Genomic DNA, 25,152 nt, shown 5'->3' with positions numbered 1-25,152 from the left:
CTTTAAGTTTAGGTATAACATATAACAGTAATATTTAGGTACAGAAATACCACAGAAACTGAATAATCTATTTAACTTTAAAATAACACTGGTTAGTCTTCGATGTATAACTAAACATTAATGACACAGACAGCAGCAGGTTTATTTAGGTTGCTGTCTCTTTAAGACCTCATGCACGGATCTAACTGTTACACAAGTTTTGTTTCTCAGCTGTTTACATTCATTTAATAGCCTGTATACCGACAATGTTTAGTATAAATCGACTGTTTACGTGAATACTCATCAAGACAGGCATTTTGACAATTTTGTATGTATTTGGCAGTTTACACGCAATAAGGAGCAACACAACTTAATTCTGCAGTCAGATGTGGCTCTATGTGCGCGCGCTTTGGGTGTGAGCTCACAGAAAGGGGTCTCACAGAGAGCGAGCAAGTACTGAATTGAGCACTTGAATGTTTAAAATTGTAAGACTCAAAAGCACGTGCAAATGATACATTCTGTCATCTGTCCTGAGCATCTTTCACTCTGAAATATTTGTGGGAATTTCCCACGTTTCAAGCGCGGAAACTGCGGGGATCAGTAAAATTATGCGCAATCCCATGCCGAAATTCAAGCCCTGTGTTTTGACTGAATACACTAGACTATGTACTAGATTCTGAGTATGATATTGCTTTTATACAGCAGTTCTATAAACAAGTTAATACTGAGTGACCTACATTTTAAACACAATATTGCCAATTACTTTAGCTGCGTCCCAATTCACATACTTATGCATTATTCTATGCCATTTTAGCATAAATAGTGCGAGTAGTGTGTTCACACTGAAAATTCCAAAAAGAAAAACTGCAAGTGCTTGGATGACACTTGGTTAACAGAAAAAAAGTGTAGAAGTGTCATACAACAGAGGGTAGAGTACATATTGTAAAGTATAAGTGCCTAGTGTATAGGGCATCATTTGGGACACAATTTTTCGCTATTTTTTTCCAGAGCTAACAAAAATGGTTCCAAACAAAGCCAAAACAGTATTAATATTCATTTCTGAGCACAACACAGTAGTGGTGTTTCTTGAGTAAAATGAGGGGTTTTAAACAAATCAGTTGAGTGAATGTTTCAGTGACTCACTTATAAAGACAGTACTGTCTGAGTAGGTACTACATTTGCCGAAGAACCTACTTTGAAATCTTTTAAGAAGTATGTTTTATATATAGATATTATGAATGAAACCCGAATGACAACATGACAAGATTTACTCCCCTGGTCTTATGGGATTGTAATGTGTCCATTGGATCTCGCCAGAAGTAGTACGTCATGCAGGTATTGTTTTCCTACTGCTTTTTTAATACTATGAATTTGGACACAACTACTCTTTTCACATACTGTTTTTCATCTACTATAGGTTCGTAGGCATATTCAGGTGCAGAGTCACTTCAGAGAATTCATTCCTGAATGAATCAGTGTTGTTAACCAAATCAGTTGAATAAATGATTCAGTGACACTTATAAAGACAGTCACTTGCATAAACATAACCTGCAAAAGTCTCACTGAAAAATCCCCACCACTAATACAAAGACTGACAATCTATCTGAAACGCACAAACACAGGCAAAGTGCTACAGTCAGTGAAAAGTCCTAGTGCTGTTGGACTAAATACCAGCTTAATATCAGCCTATCAAATTCTATGTATTCTTTGTATCTGTGTGTGTATATGAGTAAGGTTACTCACTTTCTGAACAGATGACTCCTGCTGAGAATCGTGCGGCTGCTTTCTGGCAGTTGACGGTTCTGTGGTGTTGGCACTGGCTGAGAGACATCTCATCTCCTGTACATTTCACTCCACTCATAACCATCTCTGTCACGTTACTGCTGTCCCAATACCACGTTTCCTTAGCAAACACGCAAAACAAACAAACACAGACAGACAGTGATAAGTAGTTTACTATGAAGAGAATGAAACTCAATTGCCATGAAAATAATGTCACAACGCAAAAAACTTGGTCGTAAAAATAAAAATCCTATAATTTATTTATTTTGGGGTAAAACATGACCAGGCCACACTTCACCCCAAAATAAAAAAGTAAAAGAAAATAAGAAATGATACTATGTTTTTTTTTATGTATTTATTTATTTGATTGTTTGTTTATTTATTTTTGTATTACGGTAATGAGAATTTGGGGAGAAAACATATGAATACCTTTCACATATATGAATTTCTTTCACAGGTCACACTTCACCCAAAATCAAAAAAAAAATATATGTAGTGCATATATATATATATATACAGTATATCTATCTATCTATCTATCTATCTATGTATATATTTACATACATAAAGTATATATCAAATATAACTATTATTGATAAAAAAGGGTAAAGCAACCAAATGGCTGTTTGATAGTGTATATAGTTACCACAAAAGTGCTCACTCCTGAAAAAATAAAAAACTATTTTACAAGAAATATCATATTCCTAAACATTCACGTTGCCTAAAAAACATTCCTGGTGAAAGAATAGAGCTGCGTCCGCGAGCATGTGTGTACGTCATGTACTCACTGTAATAGCATGCATGCTGAACCCTAGCCCTAGCTGCCTGCATGCCACCATGGCCTCTTTGGTGGTCCAGCCCTCACTGCATACACTGCCCCACCACTGCCCCACCCGCACCTCCACTCGCCCTTCATACTGTGAGTGCCCAACCTACGCTACGTCAAATACACTCACATCTTACCCCGCTCACCCATCTGTCTCCTGCCATTCGCTGCTTACCCACATACACAGAAAGACGACCCTGCTGAGGAGACCAGGAGCCTCATTTATAAAACGCACACGATCAGATTTGACCCGAAATTCCATGGGTTTGATTCTACAGAATTTATAAAAGCAAAAACTAGTACTAGTTTGGTGCTGGTCTAGCTACTGTAGTATAACGAAGCTGTTCAGTAGCAAAACTTGAGCTGACTGATCTTTTCAGCAGGTTTATTTCTGTCCATCCCTGTACTACATGCACTGACTCATGTGGTGCGTTTTCAAAGTTCAAGGCTTTGAATATGTATGTGGGAGTGTGTAAGCCAGCACCATCTGATTTTTTCGATGGCAGCAGAAAGTTCAAGGCATTGTTAGCATGCAAGTGTGTGTTGCTGTTACTGTAAGAATCCTACTTGTAGGCCATGGTTGGCGTACCCGAGGCCCAGCTGCCTGCACACAACCATGGCCTCCTCAGTACCCCAGCCTTCTCCACAGATCAGACCCCAGCGCAGTGTCTCGTTAGTCTCAGTACGTAACACCTCCACACGGCCCTCGTAGCGAGATCGCCCCCCTAAGATGCGCACCTGAGCAGGGCACAACCAGGAACGAGGGGTAAGAGGGAGTTCAACTAGATTATAGGGGAGATCGGGGCTAATTGTCACAATTCTTACTCTAAAGAATGTTTCTTGAGGTGTTTTTTGTTCATTTATTTCAAAAGTCAGTTTTGGCTACAAAAAAACTGTCAAAGAAAGGAAAGATACATAGTAGGGTTGTCACATTATGTGGGGTAAATTTAAGCAGTAAAATAATTATGAAACCGCTATGATGTTAATGGTAACCAATTAAACTACCTTACCATTGTTTTGGGCAACAAAAATAGAAATATGTATTAAAAAAATTATATTCTTGTACTGAGAACAGTTCAACTTTTGAGTTAAAATCTACCTTGTTTGAATGTACATTACTGTTCAAAAGCTTGGGGTCAGAAGGATTTTTAAATATTTTTGATAGAAAGTATCTTAGGCTCACACAGGCTGCATTTATTTGATGAAAAATACAGTAAAAAGTAATACTGTGAAATACTATTATGATTTAAAATAACAGTTTTCTATTTGAATATATTTTAAAATATAATTTATTCCTATTGGTGATCTTTCAGAAATCATTTAATATGCTGATTTGCTGCTCAAGAAACATTTATTATTAATAGTGTTGTAAACATTTGTGCTGCTTCATATATTTGTGGACACCATAATACAATTTTTCAGGATTCTTTCATGAGAGTCTGTGTCTTCAACGGTGTCTTCAACATGCATATAAGTTTTCCTGCAGTAGGTGCATAATGGTTAAAGTATGTTACATCTGTTGCGATCAATCATAATAAATCACAACAGATGATTAATTAATTCCAGTAATTGTCTCTTGATACAGACAATGATACCCAATATTTCCAGTCATCCATTTTCAGCCAAAATGAATACGGAGCACAACATCATTCATTCAGTTGTAATTGAATATATTCCTCAACTGTAAGTAGCTTTGGATAAAAGCGTCTGCTAAATAATGTAAATGTAATTCATTTGATCATTGCCATGTTCTCCTTGAATTGAGAAACAAGCAATATATGCAAATGAATGTCATATCGAGTCACTGAATGACATATAAATGACCTATGTGTTAAGTAACATAAAATCAACACATAAAAAGAAATGTTATGAGTGTGAGTATGCTCTGACCGTCTTCTCATAGCCCATATATGGGACATTACAGCGGAGTGAAGCGTCTTCGGTGTGTTTGCAGTCCTCAGCAGTGATGTTTTTATAGCGGCAGTTCCACAGAGAGCGCTCATGTCCTGTGCACTGCACCTCATTCATATAGATAGGCCCCAACCCTGAGACAAAACACAGAAGCGAAATCCATACTGGCACAGCTAAAAATACATAAAAGTGTCCAACTAACAACTTTATTCATACAAAGACATTAGCCCTAAAAACTACCACACAGTTTCGGTTCCCATTGACTTTTACCGGACAAAAAATTGACAATGGAAGTCAATGGAAACTCAAACTGATTGGTTACCATCATTCTTCAAAATACCTTTTTTTCTGTTCTATAGTAGAAAGAAAGTCATACAAGTTTGAAACGACACAAGGGTGAGTAAATGATGACTAAATATTCATTTGTGCGTGAACTATCCTTTAAATTTAACTTTTTCAAGCGTATTTAAATACTTTTGGTGCCACTGTACTGGAATACACTACATGACTTTTCAAAGAATCACACACTTTCACCAGACTTTCAAGTCGTTCTGAACACAACACACTCACATAAATATGCGCTTTATTGCTAGCAGATGCATGACACATAAAAAACAATGTGTTCCAAAATATCAAACACGTTTGAAATCCTCCGACTGGATATCCTCCCTTTCTTGAACTCTGCATTTTAACGGAATTGTTCTTTTTTTCTTATGATGTTGTATGTCTGTACTGTATGTTTTTTGTGTTTGCCAGCTGTGTGTCCAAGACAAATTTTCCTAACAGGTGTAGCGTCTGGACCAATCAGACACACCATTTTTCATTTGTAGTATGTTAGACTAGTTTAAGTGTCTATGTAGTTAATAAAGTCTTACTTGTATCACACTTGACGTTGTTCATTGTTTGCTCATAACTGGAGTCCCTTAATCATGCCGATTTATGCTACAGGCTCTCTGTAGAACTGTACAGTAAGAAAGTTATTTACCTTAATCAGGAAATTAACGTTCTTAGAATTGACAGACAGTTGACCCTGAGAGGTCAAGTAAATATCTACAGCGGATCTAAATATTTATAATTAATTATAACTAGTTATGATTAATTATTCATATTTCCCCATGAGCTGATTCGCTACACAGGTATAATAAAGTATATCCAATCCAATCCAAAGAACCTTAGTCTGAAGCTAAAAAGTATGTGCCCATCATACAGTATGCGATTTTTTTATGAAATCTGACTTCCTAAAATCTGCAGACTGGCTATAACTTTCAGCAACTAGCATTGACTCCAAACTGCAAATTGGGGCAAAAATCTGGGCAATGAGGGCAATTTTACTTTCTCTTAAAATTCTGTATTTTTCCATTACATCCATCCATCTATCCCCTAATTTGTTTTGTCTCTCTTTTGCAATCTCACCTTGTCCCATGCGGGCACCTGTGAGGGCTTCTTTGGCAGAGCCGAAGCCCAGTTCTCTGCATACAACACTGGCAGAGAGCAGGTTCCAGCGATCATCACAAATCGTCCCCCATTCACTGCCCTTCAAAACCTCGACACGGCCCTCACCATATTTTGCTCCACCCTTCAGCCGTACAGTAGACTGATGAGAAACAAAGAGAGGAAGAAACAGTTAATACAAGTACATAAACGTATACATAAACTAATCTAAACTTACACAAGTTACCTACATACTATATACCTGCATCTTGAGTTTCTTCCTCATAGCAGTGCTCTGTGCGTACAGTGGACCAGGCACACAGCTGACCACAGCAGGCATTCCTCCAGGACACGACTCTGTGGCATTGCCATAGTTAAACTCTAGAGGACACGCAGCCAAGTGCACTTCTGTGCCTAAGCATGCCACTGAATGAACCAGGAAGTGATTCTTCTGCCGTTCAGCATACAGCCTGTGAGAGGAGAAGTGAAAGAGACACTGACCATGTTTACATCCACATCCTTTTCATATTAGGGTCCATACTCAGGTCAAGCCTTTATTCTGAGAAAGATATTTACATGCTCAACAGCTATTGCAATATTCTTGTATACACACATGTAATCAGCATCATTTATATAATGCACACACTCTTTTCCTCTGGTTTTGAGGAACTATTGGAGATGCTAGCAGAATAATATTAATTTTGTAATTTAATAAACTCATTCATTCTCATTCATGTCCTTAACAAAGACACACAACAGGACAACAAAATTGCATACTGTACACTACCATTCAAAGTTTTGGGGTCGGTACGATTTTTTAAAGTTTTAAAAGTCTTTTATGCTTATGAGAGCTGCATTTACTTGATAAAAAACAGTAATATTGTGAAATATTATTACAATTTAAAATTATTAAAATCATCATACTATTTTCTATTTTAAAATATTATATTAAATAAAATATATATTTTTGTCGCGTCTGCTAAATGACTGAATGTAATTTATTCCTGTGATGACAAAGGAATATTTGTTTTTATTTAAAATGTATTTAAAATATATATCTTTGTAAGTTATCCATTTAATGTGTCCTCGCTGAATAAAAGTATTAATTTCTTTCCAAAAAAAAAAGAAAAAGAAAAAGAAATCATACTGACCCCAAACTTTTGAATTGGTAAGCTTCTTTGTCTTTTAACCGATTTCTATAATCTATAGGTTTTGTCTAGGCCCCAGAATCACCTGTAATGCAGCTTTTCTGACTGACGACATTTAGATTTAGAGAACAAATGAGAAGGTTAAAAAGGTCTGAGCCAAGAAGGCAATGTATGTTTCCTCTTTTTTTACCAAGGTTACCTTTTAGCTGCAGCTGATTTGCCCGGTTTAGGCTTAGAGCTAGTTTTAGTGATAGCCTTAGCTTTGGGCTCCTGCCTGTAAAGCAAACATCCACTAAGCATTCAGAAACACTCAAATGTCCAATGCAACATCCAACATGCACATGCACACACATACATACATACCAGCTGCATGGGAAAGAGGACAATAACGTCTAAGTCTTTTTCAAATGAATTATGATTTAACACTGTTAAGATGCTGTGATACACAACCTAAATAAATAATTATTTGATATATAATAATAATTACTGTAAGTGTCAGTAACAGAAACTTTGGGATGAGAACTACAAAATACCACATCAATTAAAAAAAAAAATGTTAGTGGTGATTTGACTTTCCCATGCCTGTTATATACATTGAAACCAGCACATTAGAAGCACACATATCTGAGGTGAACATGCAGTAAGCACAAGGAGGGATTTGTGTTAGTATGAGGGTATCAAGATATCTCCCTCAGAAAGCTTCAACTCTTGCACAAGCACAGCCTCATCTCAAATCTATGCGAGTAAAACTAACAGATGGTAATAAGTTCTTCATGGGGAAATGTTTCGTCCACCACTCTTTCAGACAGACACACTCACACACACACACAAAAAGGATAACTGACTAAAGCTTGGAAAGTGAAGTTAGTTGACTAACACTATTAGTGTTGTGTACTAAAGCCACGCTATGTGCTTGAGTCCTCTAGGGAAAGAACACTACTGGTTTCTTTCCCTCAGATGGTACCTGGCCGTTGTTACTTTAACTTTAGCTTTTGGCTCAGCAGATCTCTTTCTGAGATGCCTGTTGAAAACAGTGAAATGGGGTCAAGCACACATACACACATGTACACTGTTTACTGTCTCTCTCTTATTTCTCTCTGTCAACTTCAGGACAGTTTACACTGTTTGAGATGAGAAAGGTTGTATAGCATCACCATATTCCCTTAACCCTTACTAAACCGGAAATGTCACAATTTGTGAAAAAATAGTGTGCTTAGTTGTATTGAACGTGCACTTGTAGTATATTTCACAGCATAGATATGTGTATTTCATATAAATGAAATAAAAGTCCACTTAGGTGTACTTAAAGACACTTTCATGACTGTTTCTTAAAACATGTTTCAAAAGTGCACTTTGTAAATGTTTGACTTTTACATTTGAAATCAATACGTTTTAACAATCTTTTGTTGTGCTTCAAAGAAGTACACTTATTTTGATGTATTGAATAACATCCTAAAGCACATGTAAAGTACTTGATTATAATTTTAATTGCAGAACGTTATTGGATATTACAAAGTTTATATATTATAGTTATAGTTGATATATTTTAATATTTATATTATTATATTATATTAGTTAAAAAGCCATCATATTTGGCCATATTTACACTAACATTTTGTTATTTCATTTTGATTGTATTTCATGGGTTATTTTGACCAGACCAACTATGATAAAGTCAAAGCTTTCCAGAAAGAATCCTTCTGGTCAGTAATTAAAACGGGTTCTTTTACTATATGCTGGAATCCTAGGTTCCATTAAAATATCACAAAAAACTATAAAAACAACTGAAGTGGGTTATGGAAACATCATCAGTCACAGTGTGCCACTGTTTCAAGAATGTGATTCAAGAATGTGGGGTAGGTAATGGTGCGTATGTGACTCATAGGGATATGGATTGAGAATTGGAACCTTTATGTAGTCTATAAAAGCACACATGGGAAATAAATGCAGACAGACGTTGAGTAGAGGCATAAAGACTTCCTCTTAGCTTCTTCTTATTATCAAATGTTCACTGATTGGTTTGTCTAAGTGTATGTGTGTAAAGCCATTTGTATTCTACACAGGGCTTGTTCCTGTAAGTGGAACATTCTTGTAAAATTCCACTCGATTTTGGGATGAGACCCCTACAGTGTACTTTTTACCAGTTGGTGTGCTTGAATGTCCTAAGTCTATGCAATAGTTACCTTGTCCAGATGTTTGTTTGTGGTTTAAACTGTGTGTATGTTGCTGAGCTAAACTGCATTTCACAGATGACTGAGAAAGTAAACATAATTTCCTCTCACAGTGGCTAAACTGCCACAGTAAAGTGAGATGCCACACACACACAAGTCTAAATAGAGCAATATTAAAATGTGTAAAACTGTTTCCATGGCCAACCACAATCAATTCCTGATGGATAAAATCTATTCCCACCCTACATCCAGTTCTCAAGCATGTCATGAACGCTCACTTGTAGAAGTTCTTGTTGACTTTCTTCTCGTGAGGGAATCCCATCATGCCACAAACCACACGTGAATTTTTGGGTGTCCAGCCATTATCGCAGATCTGAGCCCATCCGTCCTTATTCTTGACTTCCACCACCCCCTCAGTGACCGGCATCCGCTTAGTGGCTATGGTGAACACAGGACGCAAACGCACCTCCTCCACTTTATTCTCATCTACCAGCACCTAAGAGAGAGACAGAGAGACACATGATGCAAAAAATAAAAACCATATGGACAGTCAAACAAAAACAGAGTGTGAAGAAGCTTGTGAGATGGGGGTGTATTTAAAGATGCAGAGCTCAGTCATCAAGTGTTTCCTGCATGTTAGATCAGGGAAGTTATCGTTAACTGAAACTATTAAAAACATTTTTGTTATTTAAAATTAAGCTGAAATAAAACAAAATACAAATATTACATAAAACCTTAAACTAAACGAAAAATTTGTAATGTTGCCTTGTCAAACTAGCTAAAATAAGTTTAAGTTGAAGCACTAAAATTATTAGCAAAACTACAATATTTCTTAAAAGTCATATTTAAAAAAGTTAAAAGTTACAAAATTACATAATACAATTACTAAATATTTAACTAAAATTAAAAATTAAAAAATATAAAAATACATCATTTAAAATATTATTTAAAAAACTACAAAAATATTAAAATTATGCTTAGTGTACTTAACTCCTGATTTCCCACACTCAAAAATGGTAAAAAAGCAAGTATTCTAATTTAAAGACAACATGTTGTTTTTAAAATATTTTTTGGAAAATATTTACTAGGTAAGCAACATGCATTTTTTGTACTCAATATCGGAGTTAGAGCCATGATTTGATTAACAATGTTAGGCACATCTATCTAGACACATCAACTATCTAAGGCCAGTGGTTCTTAATTCCAGTCTTCACATACCACCGCTCTGCACATTTTGTATGTTTCTCTTATCACTTCAGACATTTGTTCTATTTGACCGTAAGTGCCCTGCGAAATGGACATTACAGGATAATCCACCATGATTACAGAGGTATATTATGTCACACTTCTCTAGTAAGTTTAGTCATTGTGTGAAGGTAATGCAGGCCGTGGTGTAGCGCAAATCCATGAATAAATGTTCCCAAGTGAAGTAAACTTCAACAGACTGCTCAGGGATAGGGAGCAATGAACACTGTGTAGGGACCATGTCAATCGAAACAGTTCATGCTATCTTCTAACAAGTTGGTTATCTGTGTCAGCTGTGTTAAATAAGAGACATGCAAAATATGCGAGGACTGGAATTGAGAACCACTGATCTAGACAACAATGGCCAAAAATAGGGGAAAAAACCCCCAGATTTAGATATATAGAAATAACAATTTTGTAAAAAATGTTTCTCTCATATTTTCTGTCGGCGCCAGTTCAATTTTATGTTTCATTGTGTTTAATTGTGATTGTGATTTTAGTTTAATTATGTCTGTGTAGGGTCCTTTACCTCTATAACATTGGAGTCCACATATCCCGGCAGTCTCTCATCTTTACAGATCACTCCAGCGTCCTCATCATGAGTGCAGTCACTGTTACCCCAGCCACGAGACTTACACACTGACACGCTCCTCTCACTGCCACTGCACTGCACATTGTCAAGCCAAATCTTACCTGAAACAAACACAAATTCTCTGAGCACATACAGAAATTACTTTATATCTTCTCTCAATGAGTGTGCAAACATGTGCAGAAACGGTACCTGTGCCCTTGCCATACTTGGCACTGTGAGCCCAGCCTGTGGCAGACACAAAGCCAAGCTGGCGACAGAGGACATGGGCATTGGCCAGCGAGAAGTCATCATCACAGATGGTTCCCCATTCACCCTTGTAAAACACCTCAATTCGACCCTCATTGTGTTTTCTGGGGAAACCAGACAGACGGAACCTCAGTGTCTCTGGGCCTTCTGCTGTCTGAGGGGTCGGTGTGGGGCTCGAGTGCGCTGGCGGTGTGGTTTGGGCAAAGCATGATGGAATCCAAGCATTAAGTAAGAAGACAACAACGTGTCGCCACCACTGACACAGCTCCATGCGCGGCTCTGCAGCAGGGAACAGAAACATAGTGGGGAAGGTTTGAATAATCCTGAAAAACACGTGGTTACTGTTGTGTGAATGTCATGATTTGATTTGGTCAATATCATGTGATCACACAGAACACGTTAAGCACACTCCCACCCCCAGGTCTCATGACTGTACTGTAAAAAATGACTGTACACTAAAAAAAATTGTGTAGGACTTACTTTTTACTAGTAAATGTCACAAATAATTACAAAGTAATGCACACTGAATTAAATGTTACATTTTGAAGTAGAAAGCTTGAAATAGTTAAACGTACTCCAGAAATCTTTTTTTTATTTGCAACTTTGAAAAATCTTTTTTACAGTTTTACAGTAATTAATGAGAATCTCCATGGAGAATAATGGGCATTACGACAAAAAAAAGTAAAAAAGTTCAGAAGCATTACAACACTGATCATGTCATAAAAAAAACAAAATGTGTCTCAGACATGTTTTCTCGAGATTTACCCTCAGATCTGTGCATGTATCCTGAATTCCCAACAATCTGATAAAATGACAGACTGATTGGAAATGACATACAGTTAAAACTATTCTGTTCACAAGAGGCATTTACTGTCATTTTACTTCTGGGTCACATTTCACCCCAAATGTGTATATTGTTTAAAGACAATTAAGCCATTTTTAGGACCATATAAATGTTCTGCCATGTGACATCATTTTTAAGCAAGGTGACTAACCCCGTCACCAATTCTCATTATCATAATGCAAAAATGATTTTATCGTTACTGTATAAATTGAATAATAAATAAAATACATTTGTGTATGATTTAATTTATTGCTATTAAATTTCATAATTAATTAAAATAGTAATTTCTTGTAAAATGTAGCCTACTCCAGTAATATTTATTTACAACTTTGAAAAAAGCATGTTTTACAGTGTACACAGTAATAAGAATCTTATTAGAATCATCATCGAGAATAATGGCTATTACAAAAGAAAAAAACAACAACATTCAGAAGCATTACAGTAATGATTACCATCTTATAAAAATAATACAAACATCTGAATGGCTAAAAATAAGCTCTATTAGTTTTCATTATAAAAAATTATGTACCTTGTCTTTTAATTTCAGAGAAATATGTGTTTTCTTGAGATTCACCCACAGATCAATGGTCTGTGCATGTATCCCAAATTCCCAACACACCCTGGGGCACCCATTGTGTTACAGAATGAGTGAGTAGGAAAAACTGACAATAACTGCATTTGACACACACATCTCATTCATCCCATAAACATAACCTCATCTCAGTTTTTTCATGTGCATGCACCAGTTTTGATATTTTGATCATCCTGCAATATAGTACCAGCTGGCATATTGACTTTAGGGGAAGCAATAAAACATTTAACTGAGCCACCCACTGACTTTATGTGTGATTGGCATGAGGTTCATCTCATAATGTTTGTAGACAGAAGTGTTTAAACCCTTTGTATAAAGTATGACATCGCACAGGTAATTGTGTTGATGATATAACAGCCCCTCACCTGTGTGGCTATGGGATTTCACTAATGTAACAACAGCTTAACAGACAAGCCACTCTGGAGCCATGTGGGTCACACAGGAATGTACATTTTGGAGCCCCCTCTTCACTGGCTATGAGCGAGTACAGGCCCGTTACCCAAACACATGGTCTTCTTCAGTTTTGGGACTGCACAGCATCTTTGAATTGCCTTCATTTGAATATCAGGCCATAGCACAATCTTTTTAATCCATGTAAAAACATCGGTAATCATAAAAACCACAAGATTTTGGCCTTTACATGCAGATCCTCAAATTGGGGTGATTCCCAAATATTCTCTTTAAATATGGCCACTTCTGGTCCAGTGGCAAACTCCTTTGTCTTGCTAAGGGAATTTCATATATAGAATTTTGTGTATCTTAAATAAACACAATATTTTGACACTCGCATAATTTGACAAAAGGACAGCTTGATTGGAAATGACAGATATAGCCTGACTATTCTGTGCGCAAGAGATATTTACCTTCATTTTACTTGTTTTTTTTTCATGTCCAATATTTCCTTTGTCTCCTTTCTAATAAAGTACACTAAATAATGCATATTAAATCTACATGTAGTTGTATATAACAAGTCTTTTAAGTAATTTCAAGAATGTGTAAAACTTAAATATGTAACATATGTCAAACTGAATAGATAAATCAATGACTTTTCCTGGATGGATCCAATTAAGGTAGGCTAGTAGAGACTGGCGCGCAATTGAAAAACAGATCTTCAGCAGCTAAGCAGCACATCATTCACCAGCACACGCTATTTCCACGGCAATTATAATTAAATCAAACTAACAGCATAATATACTTGATAAAGTCTTTAAATCACCTCATTTGTAAACTATATCACGCTTTTAAATTACTATACAGGCTAAACAAATCTGCTGAGGTAACGGCGAGACGCAGCCATGGTCTGGACCCCATAGGAGTTGTAGACAAATGTACTATTAAACATCAAGTTAATAAACATGTGAGGGCGAAATGCAAACGCATGCTTATCTGTTTATTTAAAGTGACTCCAAATGTAGTTCAAGTAGCTTAACTTCTCTGCGCAAAGGACGGTTCAACACCGCTGTCCATTCTTGAAGAAATGCAAGCGGAGGAGGAGAAAAGTGACTTCCGACAAAACCAATGCGCTCTAATGAGCGGCGTTTTCAGCGTTCTTTAATAAAACATAACACTGCTGAAAATGCGTTGACATCATTTCTTAGCTTCACTGCAAAACTGGGAATAATACAAGGACGTAATAGAGGAAGTGTAGGCTACTTGGCGTCCAGCTGCTTTAATTATCAGATGATCTCTGTGCAAGTAAATACTCTATTCAACAGTATTTATGACACATTTGCACAAAAGATTCAACGATTCAATAATATACTCACAGACTAATAAATATTATTTAAAATTGTCCCTTACCTCAAGTTAATCGGTTCCTCCACAGTCTTGGCACACAGTTTCATGCAGTTTATATTTATGCACAGAACCTGAGAAGCATCCAGAAAAGAAAGAGGTACCTGCTGCAGAACCCAAACCTTGTACGAAACAAAGAAAGGCACCTAATGATCAGTGATAACGGGCTGTAACGGCAGTGAATTGCCAGCTGGACAGTCGTGCGGGTGGGAGAGAGAGAGAGAGGTGGAGCTGACTCGTGGACGACTTCACGCGAATGAAAAGGGGCAGGATTTATTTGAGGAAAAACACATAGCCCTTTCACAGTTTAGGAGATTTTCCTACTTGCATAACAGAACGTTCTTCTGGTCAGGCACGTTTGATGGGTTCTGATCTTCGTAAAATTGGCTTGAATATGTAAATAAAAAAAATAACGCGCTACTATTAAAATATACAATTTTAATGGATCATTGTTTCTGCATGTCAAAAGCACGAAGAAGCCTTATTATATTGTTATTTATATCTTTTATTACAAAAACGACAATAGTTTTGATTAAAAAGGGAACAATTTGTTTTCCATGTTTAAACAAAACGCAAGGCACATCTTATTTGCTGGTGTAGTAACAAACTGATTTATCCAGACATGAGCAGTAAGTAACATACAACAGACTATAAAGAGAAGGCAACAGAACACATGTTGGTTTGGTGTTGGATTAAGCAAATCCATAAAAAAAAAAAAAAAAGTTCTCAGCTTTGAAGAGGAGAATTATCCATAGTGTAAAAGTTTTTGTTCCCCTCCCTGATATTAGGTCCTTTTCTCTCTCAGTTGTTTTATGCAAAATGCTGTCAAACAACTCTGTTTCTCTACAAACATAATATGACCTACATGACATTTATGACATTCTGACTTAACTCACTACACATAAAAGAACAGCTTTTATACAACAGACCCCGACAACAAAAATTATACTTACTCATTTTGAATTTACATTGTATCAGTTACATACAAGACAGCAAAATGAAAAAGAAAGGTGCTTGACTGATATCAGCTTGCTGTGCCCCAAAAACAGTGAAATGTACTGTAATGATTACTGTCACTAACAAACATAAACAGGTTTCAGTCACTGTTCTTCTGTTTGATGCAATATAATTTCATAACCTGTAATGATAATACAGTATGACAGCTGACTGATTATAAATGATGTCTAATCACCTGATTGTGACGTGCTGATTTAAGCTATGTATCAGATCTTACTGTCTTATTCTCATATCAGCTGGTGGTTTTTGCATAAGACTTTGAAAATTGACCGACTCTAAATAGTTCTGAAGTTTGCAGCAATTCCTTAAACTATAGGCATGTGATTGTTTAACCTGACTGTGTATAGCTCATTATTAAGAGATGTTATTTTAGTGACTATAATATTTTTGGTATTAATAAGATGTCAGGGCTTGGTCTGTATAGTTGAGGGCATGGTCTGATATTTAAAAGCAACTTTGGCCTGTTTGCATAAATATTTCTGACTTTTGGTAAAAGCCACGAACTAAGATAAGGTAGCAGATCAGGATGGGTTTGGTAATTCCAAAAGTGCACCAACCGCTCCAAAATAACCCTGAAAAACACAAATAAAATGACTATGAGTGATTTGTTTAGATCTTGTTTAAGCTTTGGAGGTATTATAAAGACTCACACACACACCTCGTGTCGGAGGAACAGGGCTTTGAGTTGTCCTTTGCTCCAGTAGTCCAAAGCATAAGCGAGCAGCTTCATGGATAATGTGTTCACTCGCAGAAAGTTCCCAACAAATACCACTCTTTCAATGTTCTAAATGGAAGAAACTTATAATAAGCATTGATTCTGAAAATGTCATTCCTTTAAGAGGAGTTTCCTAGCAGCTGATTGGCCCCTGGTCTCTCATAGCCCTGTACAATGCTGCTTGATCCAGATTCAACAAGGCAGCACCGTAAAGAGGCTGACAGACAAGGGCAAGGACAACATAATGGTGATTTATAGTGTGGATGTGCACATGTACCTCATTAAGTGCACACATGCGTGTGATTGAGCCAATGTTGTTTGTGATGGTGACAAGTGTTGCTCTAGCCAGATCCTCCTTGGAGACTGAGTCTCTCTTCTCCTTGCATATCATGCTCCCAAAGCTGCAAAAGAAAATGCACACACATTATATTGAAAAAAATGCACACACATTATATTGAAAAAAAATTTTATTTTCCTAAATTTTGTCCCTCCACTGAAAGTCCAGTTAACCAAAACATGTGAAGCAAGCAGTTTAATTCCACGTCACATGATTGTTTAGATGTAAATAAAAGTCTAAATTAATTCTGTTCATCATATAAAGAGACTGTATCTCTTAACAAGACTTGGATTAAACTGCTCAATTGATTTGGATTGATTAAAAACATTGAAAACGTTAAAAAAGACCCCAAACTTTCAAACGTTAGTGTATATAACTGTACCTGGAGGCAACAGCCCATCCTGGCAAGCCAAATCGCTCATAGTCGCCACCGTAGATGTCCCTGACTAGTTTATCCACGCATGTACTTTCTCCTTCTGTGGCCATTGCCAATGCTTCCTCAAAGGTGGAGCATCCAGTCAACAGGCAACACAGCCCAAGGAATGTACCACCACCAAGACTGAAGGGGAAATACAGAAAAGATTACCATAGCTTCACAGTAAAATCCCCGTTTTCTTAAACTGTTTAAGAGTTATTTAAAAAGAATGCAATATTATAAATTCATGACCAACCTGGTTCCAGTGACACGCTTGTAGTTGTCTTTGGAGTATACAGCCAGTATGCTGACACCAGAGCCAATGCTGACAAGCAGCAGTGGATAGGGGTTCTCCAGGTTGTATGCCTTCTGCTCGCAGCGCTCAGGGTCTGTTGGATGCTCAAAATAGTAACATTCAGGTGGACCACTTGAGACCACTGAGTAAATGTACAGAACCCCCTTTATCAGACAGTCCAGCTCATCCAGCTTCAACAGCTGCAGATTGGCCATCTTGGTGAGGAAAGACAGCACAGGGAACCATTTATTTAAAGGAACAGTTCACCAAAAATCTCCCTCGGACCATTCAAGATGTAGATGAGTTTGTTTCTTAAATAGGAACAGATCTGGAGAAATTTACAGTTACATTACTTGCTCACCATTGGATCCTGGGTGCCGTCAGAATGAGAGTCCAAACATTATGGAATCGTATTTTGGCCAGAAGAGCTTATACAGTTAAAACATCTTAAAGGGGTCATATGATGCGATTTCAAGTTTTCCTTTCTCTTTGGAGTGTTACAAGCTCTTGGTGCATAAAAAAGATCTGTAAAGTTGCAAAGACTAAAGTCTCAAATCCAAAGAGATATTCTTTATAAAAGTTAAGAGTCAACCACGCCTACCTAAAACGGCTCGTTCTAACACGCCCCCACATGTCTACGTCACTATGTGGAAATATTAGCATAATGCCGCCCAAATGTGCACGCAAAGAAAGAAGGCGTGGTTTCAGGAACAGCAGTAGTGTTGATGCAGCCATGTCAGGGAGACGCTGTGTGATTCAGTGCGAAAGCAAAAGCACTTTATTTGGCCTTACGGAAGTAGATGCAAATAGTAATCATTGGTTAAGATTTATTTACAACAGAACAGCACAACCCAGATGTTCGAATTTGTGCAACGCATTTTATGAACGACAGTTTTTTTAACCTAGAGGAGTACAAGGCTGGCTGTGCACAAAAGGCTTTGTTGCCTTTCGGGCTTGAACTGATGGTAAAACTAACGACATTATTAACTGTCTTGATATTTACTTTGAAAGCTGAAGATCGCGATTATGGTAAGGGGTGTTACATTTCCGACGCGTGCTTGTGGTGTTCGGCCAATCACAATGCACTGGGTCAGCTGGCCAATCAGAGCAGACTGCGCTTGTCAAAGGAGGGGGCTTTGTTGAAAACGACGTGTTTGAGAGAGGCGGGGCATAGAGGACCTACAATAATGTACAGTATTTGAAAAATAATGTGTTTTTTGAACATTAAAGCATGTCAACATATTCTGTTACACCAAATAATGATCTTTAAAATAGCATCATATGACCCCTTTAATGATGGATTTGTTTCTTAGCAACACACAGCTTTTCACTTCACAAGGTGTTAATTGATAGACTGGAGTGGTGTGGATTATTGTGATGTTTTTATCAGCTGTTTGGACTTTCATTCTGACGGCACCCATGCACTGCAGAGGATCCACTGGTGAACAAGTGATGTAATGCTAAATTTCTCTAAATCTGTTCCGATGAAGAAACAAACGCATCTACATCTTGGACAGCCTGAGGCCATCATTTCATTTTTGGGTTATTTATTCCTTCAAACAGATCACATAATATATATATATATATATATATATATGCAATTATGCAAAGTGCAACAATGCAAGCTTGGACACACCGTGCGGAAGTCATCCTCATATTTAAATGCACCACCTCCAGTGGCACAGAGGGTGGTGTGCAGACTGGAGAAGTGCTTGTCTCGACCCATCTGCAGGAAGGCAGGCAGCTCGTGCGTGGGAAAGCGGATGAAGTGCAGGTTGCCCTTGCGGCCCCAAAGGGTGAGGTCAGAGAGCTCCAGGTGAACATCTCGAATACCTGTTTTGCCGTAGGCAGTATGTGAGGTGAGGTAGCGACGGATGCTTTTCAGACTCTCCACCTCTTCCTGTTCTTCTTCTGCTGTAATGTCTTTAGGCTCAAAGTAGACCAGCTTCACCAACGTGCCACCAATGTCCATGCCAAACCATGGGAAAGCTGGGGACCAATAATAGGTAAGTGACTTCAATACCTTGTGCATATTCTAAACATTTTCTTTGAGTAAACCTGAATGAAGCTCATTTCACTTTTTTAGGAAAAAGTTCAGTTAACTTTTTATGAGTCGTTTTATTTTCTGTTAATTTTCATTTTCAGCCCTGTAGGTAAAATTTGGAAAGTTTCTAAATAAGTTTAAAATCCTCATTTGTGATTTTGCCATTTTCTAACAGTACATCAAATTTTAAACAGACAACATTTATAATGCATTAAAAAATAATAGAATAAGTAAGAGTTACGAATTAAAATACACAACAGAGTTTTAACTAGTTTTGAAACAAACATATTTCTCATTAATCAAAGAGAATTATTTGTTCTTTACACAATAACTTAGCATGACTGCATGGTTGCGCTTGACGAATAAGTCATCATGACATTGTGTAAAAATTGTTTCACACATTTTTGGTTATTAAATGTTATGACTGTACCATTTTACTACAGTGCTGGGTTGCCCTTTGATAAGATTTATTCTTGCTTATTCAGTTCTTCAACTGTACATTAGACTATAGAATTAATGCTACACCATATGCAAATAATTGTATTACGTTTAATGCTAACTTAAATGTTATCTATCGTCTATACACATTTTTTCTAGTAATATGATGCCAACCGTGAGCGCACGAAATTGACAAACAGGGCTATAAAACGTATGACTATAGGTTTGATTTATTTATATATATTTGAGATTTTATCACTATGAGTTCACTGTGGCATCAGCTCCGTTAACCCTGTTACCTAGCGCCATAACAAGATGGTTCACCTACGCGGCCTGTTCTTTTTCAGCGAATCGAGCCTCAGCATCGCCGGTGTCGATTTTGACACCCGCTGCTCTCGGAGTGCACTGCCGCCGGCCGCTGCGCTGTCTGCACCCGGTGTAGCAATTATGCTACATGACGCATCCGTCTTTGATCGCGGCAGCCTGAGCGCTTTCGGTTCTTCCTCTTGCTCCTCCGCACATCCCTCGGCGTCACAGTGGAAGCCGTTCAGCTCCATTATATCTTTTACCAAAAATTTCTACACAGACTGTTAAGCAGAAAAATCACCGTTAACATATAAAACTGCATTGTCAGTACTGCATACCGTCATTTACATCTCCATTGAAAATGTTTACGTCGCTGTGTTGACACCACAAGCACAGTTACTCGACTCTCCAATGAATGCGCTTTTCCTGTCAACTGAAATCCCAACGAGCCAATCAAACTCACCAGACCTGAACCCCATAGAGAATCTATGGGGTATTGTCAAGAGGAAAATGAGAAACAAGAGACCAAAAAATGCAGATGAGCTGAAGGCCACTGTCAAAGAAACCTGGCTTCCATACCACCTCAGCAGTGCCACAAACTGATCACCTCCATGCCACGCCGAATTGAGGCAGTAATTAAAGCAAAAGGAGCCCCTACCAAGTATTGAGTACATGTACAGTAAATGAACATACTTTCCAGAAGGCCAACAATTCACTAAAAATGTTTTTTTTTTATTGGTCTTATGAAGTATTCTAATTTGTTGAGATAGTGAATTGGTGGGTTTTTGTTAAATGTGAGCCAAAATCATTACAATTAAAAGAACCAAAGACTTAAACTACTTCAGTCTGTGTGCATTGAATTTATTTAATACACGAGTTTCACAATTTGAGTTGAATTACTGAAATGAACTTTTCCACGACATTCTAATTTATTGAGATGCACCTGTACGGTGTTTGGTAAAAGACTTAAAACTAAAAGTATTACTGTTGTGCACTGTACCTGGAGACTTCTGCAGACGCAACACTTATATATCAGCATTATAAACAATATAAACTTTACATTTTCACACATGGGGCACTTGGTTATGTTTGCATTTAGCTTAATCTATTTTAACAGTTACTCCACTATTGGACCCTCTTACAGCAGGCATTAGGAGAATACATTTGAATTTTGTCAAAAGCGGACAGTGTCCTGTTTGTGTGTGTGTGCACACACTTTGAAACTCTTACGGGGTCAAACTGCCCAGAAAATATGGGACAGTGATGGAGAAGGTGTTCACTAAGGCATCTGTGAATGAGGATTCATGAGAAACAAGATGAGTTTGAGAAGAAACACTCCTGCGAGTCTTCTGTGAGGGGGCTAACGGAGAGGGTTAGAGCGATTGTCCAGTCCATGCAATATGTTCCAAATGAGTTTTTCAGAAATGTCCGATAGGTTAGGTTATGCAACAGCTCCTTATATTTATGGTCTGTCACTAACAGGATGTATTCTTGCAACTTTTCACAACTCACAATACATCTAATTGTTGAACACTATAATGCCTGTCAAGCTGGGTTCTCCAATTTACTTTAAAGCTCCATGACACTCCATTTAATAGCAGTGAAATAGGTGCAACGGCAGACAAATTCATTATCGGCCCTGGCATACAAGGCATATATATATGTAAGGCACATGGCAAACCATGATTACATATAGTCCTATATATACACTCATGAAAATAAATACATAAGGATAAAACCACTAGAGAGTTTGGCGACAGATATTATGTTAAGTAAAATCTCAGTCTGTTCCTCACAGCAAGCTATCAAATGGTTATAGAAGACTTGGTATATAGCACAAACATCATAAGGACTACTTTTATTGTATGTTTTGTCCTTTTCTGAGCTTGACAGCACCCGTTATTATCCACTGTTGTTAATGGAAAAGAGCAGCCTGGACACTTTGCTTCGAAAAATAAAAATCATAGGGGTTTCATGCAACATGAGAATGAGTACCTGATGACAAAATTTTCATTTGTGGGTGAACTTCCAAGCCAAGAACACAGCAGACAGACCAATCCCTGTTGCAGCAATAAGGTGGAAGTTGTTTATCCCAAATAACTCAGGGCACCCCTCTCCTCTCTGCTCTGGCCTTGCAGCACTGGATTCTTCCTCTTGAACTTTGATGGCAGTTGACTTCTTACTGTCATGCCCAAATGGCTCAGAGAGATAAACCGCACTTTCTGTGCCAACATAGTTCATGGTATTGTGGTCCTCAGAGATGCTATGTTGCAGGATGCTTGGTGGCTGACCATTCATATTTTCAGCAGATGGCTCTTCAGCAAACTGAAATACATTTATCTGTGTATGACCATCGTAGATAGATTCATAGTGGTCCTCCTCAGGCTGGTTAAGGGTCAAGGGAGCAGCAGTGTATGGAGGGTCTTGAAAGGACTGAGTAGCAGAATCAAGGGAAGCAAAGGGTGCAGAGTTCTGGTCTGCATGACTAGTAGACTGTCCAGGTTCTGTGGAAGGCTCTGTTGCTTGCATCAAGCTGCTGATCTCCAAATCATTTGAAACCACTGAGCAAGGCTCCTCTTGCGAGACAGGAAGAGTCACTGGTCTGTTCTGCTGGAGTTCTGAATGCTGAAGGATGCCAGGTTTGCTGAAATATTCCTGGTCGATGGAAGCGGGAGAGTGCGTAACCACCTCAGCAGGTGCAGAAGATGTTGCCTGAGCTGTTCCGGTAGAATTTGTTGGAGCATTAAAAACTGGCAATCCAACAGTGTTGTTCCTTTGAACCACCTGCAAAAAAAACAAAATAATAAGCCACAGAAGACTATTAACCATTGGAAAACCTGAAAATGAGTTGACCAGATACTTTTAATAACAAACTTTCTATGTCACAGTTTTGCCAAAGAACAACAGTGAAGTGCTTTCGGTTGACCATTACCTCATTTGCAGTTGGGTCAGAGATCTCTTCCGGCTCCTGAAATGTCCTTTCCACTCTCAGAAAGAGATTAGTGTCTTGGACAGGGAGTCTCTCAGAAGTGTAAATGTCTTTGACTTCTAGTGGCACCTGGGTTTTCTTTGACTTTGGAGAAGTTTGGGAGGTGGTGTAAGGCTTTGTCATTTGGCTTTGAGAAGTGGAAGTGTCTGAGGAAGATGCTTGAGCATTTGAGGTGGAGAGTAGAGCTTCACCATTTGATGAGGAGATGGAGGTTTGGTCCGTTAAAGCCAAGCCATCTGAACTATCTAAAGCGGGTGTTTTGTTCTCAACTGCCCCAGTGTGGGTTGTGACATTTTGCTGAACAGGTGAAGGCACTTTTGAAACTGAGGCTGCAGAAGGGGGAGGTGCTTGGGAAGAAGGTACAACAGGAGGTGCGATTTCAGCTTGGGAAACTGGTTCAGCAGAAGGTGTTGGAACTGGAGTAGGCGGTTTCTGCACCTGCTGTGTCTCTGGAACTTGGAGAACAGGAGCAGGAGATGGTTCTGGGGCTGCAGTGTTGGAAGGGGCAGTTGAACTTGCTGGGGCAAGGGGCAGTTGAACTAGCAGAGGAGTAGTCGCTGGGACTGTATGAATTGTTGCTGTGGTTACGGTTGTTGAGGCACCAGCTGAAGTATAAGAAGGAGCTGGAGCAGGTGCTGGTCTGGGTGTAGGAGCAGCATTATCTATAGATAAAAATAAGAACAAAGGCATTCATAAAATAATGTCCCTCCTTTTCATAATTTGCTTAGAACATAAGCAGGAAAGCTCTTACTGGTGATGCCCCTGATCCTGTCATAAGTAGCGCTTATTTCATCAGCCAGTTCCCTATGTTCACAGTTCCGGAGTGCCGTGATGAACTCATCAGGCCATTTCTCTCGCCTCCGCAGATTGTCCAGAAGTGTCTGCATAGCAGTGAAGTTTCCAGAAGTTTCTCTCTTGGCTTCGACCTCTTCCTACAAAAATACAAATTCAGTTAGTAAACAAAAAATTATTTAACTGAGCCTATTACTCTTGCGTATCTGGTTATAGTTATGATGTTATTTGTAGTTAAATGTAATACTGCTTACCCTATCAGTGAGTGTGAGGCATGGCAGGTGAGGTAAGATATCTCTCACTTTGACCGTTGATGAAAAACGAGCCAAATTTGGCCTGATTGCCTCATTATAAAATTGCTCACGTGTAAATGACATTTTTGCACTTATAAAGAGAGAAAGATAGAAAAATAATGTTATTCAGTGGTTTATTGTTAATTAATCACACTAAATCAGGGGTGTCCAAACTTATTCATGGAGGACCACTGTCCTGCAGAGTTTAGCTCTAACTTGCCTAAACACACCTGCCTGGAAGTTTCTAGTATGCCAAGACCTTGATTAGCTTGTTCAGGTGTGTTTCAGGTGTGTTTAGCCCCGCCACCTTAGTTACTGTTGCTAACTCGGACAAACAAATGGAGTTGCTAACTGTCTTACAATGACAGCTGTCAGTGTGAAAACCTTGTCCCAAGACAATGTTTCCCACAGACTTGCACTCTATCTGTGGCGGCACTTCCCCTGGGGGAAATATAGGCTATATATAAAACAGTAGAGGTGCTCCGATCAGGATTTTTGAGGCCTATCACCGATCGCCGATCACTGAAAGCAGTGTCTGCCGATACCGATCACCGATACCGATCTTTTTAAAGCCTTCTTTTTATCATTTATAACTATTTATAGTGATACTCCAATCATGATTTTTAGACATTTATTCAGGGCCTGAATTTCATTTTTGAAAATGGGGTGAATTCCCCTTGTGAGAGGGGAAGCAGCACGGTCTGTGCTTTCACACAGTAGTCCGGTACTGATCTGTGGCTGTTTACCATTTCCCTTTAAACCTAGCCAAAAAGCCATATGTGTTGACTGTGGACTTTACACAGGAGACTTTAATAATATGCATTTATGGTGTAGTTACAAAATTCTGTGTCAATCCATGTTCATATTTACTGCAAACAATGCGGTGTTACTTTAATTCAGCACAGCAACAGACTCGGTGCGGAAACGATCTCTGCACTGCTGCAGACGCA

The 25,152-nt window shown here is 38.2% G+C and overlaps 3 protein-coding genes across 7 annotated transcripts in view; all 3 read right to left on the bottom strand.

Annotated features, from left to right (window-relative positions):
- The window catches only part of LOC107678544 (lysyl oxidase homolog 3-like), an 18,660-nt gene extending 3,900 nt beyond the window's left edge, over positions 1-14,760 (bottom strand). Inside the window, exons 1-13 of one of the 2 annotated variants that reach the window (XM_016473839.1) lie at positions 14,568-14,760; positions 11,275-11,610; positions 11,023-11,186; positions 9,527-9,744; positions 8,042-8,098; positions 7,277-7,351; positions 6,192-6,399; positions 5,912-6,092; positions 4,478-4,632; positions 3,155-3,325; positions 2,773-2,784; positions 2,550-2,693; positions 1,723-1,882 (exon numbers count right to left, since the gene is read on the bottom strand). In XM_016473839.1, the coding sequence (XP_016329325.1) occupies positions 1,723-1,882; positions 2,550-2,693; positions 2,773-2,784; positions 3,155-3,325; positions 4,478-4,632; positions 5,912-6,092; positions 6,192-6,399; positions 7,277-7,351; positions 8,042-8,098; positions 9,527-9,744; positions 11,023-11,186; positions 11,275-11,602 (1,873 nt within the window). In that variant the 5' untranslated portion in view covers positions 11,603-11,610; positions 14,568-14,760. The remainder of the gene's footprint in view (positions 1-1,722; positions 1,883-2,549; positions 2,694-2,772; positions 2,785-3,154; positions 3,326-4,477; positions 4,633-5,911; positions 6,093-6,191; positions 6,400-7,276; positions 7,352-8,041; positions 8,099-9,526; positions 9,745-11,022; positions 11,187-11,274; positions 11,611-14,567) is intronic. The other variant, XM_016473838.1, reaches the window with a different exon arrangement.
- Positions 4,251-25,152, bottom strand: part of LOC107678546 (mitochondrial antiviral-signaling protein-like) — a 25,969-nt gene continuing 5,067 nt past the window's right edge. For 2 of the 3 annotated variants that reach the window (XM_016473841.1, XM_016473840.1), the window contains 4 exons: positions 24,164-24,293; positions 23,869-24,049; positions 23,061-23,779; positions 21,049-22,912 (listed from right to left, as the gene is read on the bottom strand). In XM_016473841.1, coding sequence (XP_016329327.1) covers positions 22,139-22,912; positions 23,061-23,779; positions 23,869-24,049; positions 24,164-24,286 — 1,797 coding nt within the window. In that variant the 5' untranslated portion in view covers positions 24,287-24,293 and the 3' untranslated portion in view covers positions 21,049-22,138. Of the gene's footprint in view, positions 4,264-21,048; positions 22,913-23,060; positions 23,780-23,868; positions 24,050-24,163; positions 24,294-25,152 lie in introns of those variants that run through there. The other variant, XR_001632947.1, reaches the window with a different exon arrangement.
- LOC107678547 (pantothenate kinase 3-like) lies at positions 15,069-20,532 on the bottom strand. 2 transcript variants are annotated; one of them, XM_016473842.1, is made up of 7 exons: positions 20,151-20,532; positions 18,977-19,329; positions 17,302-17,555; positions 17,013-17,189; positions 16,571-16,694; positions 16,237-16,362; positions 15,069-16,150 (listed from the first exon to the last, which is right to left on the bottom strand). In XM_016473842.1, exons 1-7 carry the CDS (start codon positions 20,377-20,379, stop codon positions 16,100-16,102), a joined length of 1,314 nt encoding a protein of 437 aa, XP_016329328.1. In that variant the 5' UTR covers positions 20,380-20,532; the 3' UTR covers positions 15,069-16,099. The 2 variants fall into 2 exon arrangements, with proteins under 2 accessions (XP_016329328.1, XP_016329330.1); XM_016473844.1 differs by having other exon boundaries at positions 20,147-20,192.

Source organism: Sinocyclocheilus anshuiensis, unplaced genomic scaffold, assembly GCF_001515605.1.
Source record: "Sinocyclocheilus anshuiensis isolate Anshui unplaced genomic scaffold, SAMN03320099.WGS_v1.1 scaffold536, whole genome shotgun sequence".
In the NCBI taxonomy this organism is placed as follows: Eukaryota; Metazoa; Chordata; class Actinopteri; order Cypriniformes; family Cyprinidae; genus Sinocyclocheilus; species Sinocyclocheilus anshuiensis.
This window is presented reverse-complemented; position numbering and strand designations above follow the sequence as displayed.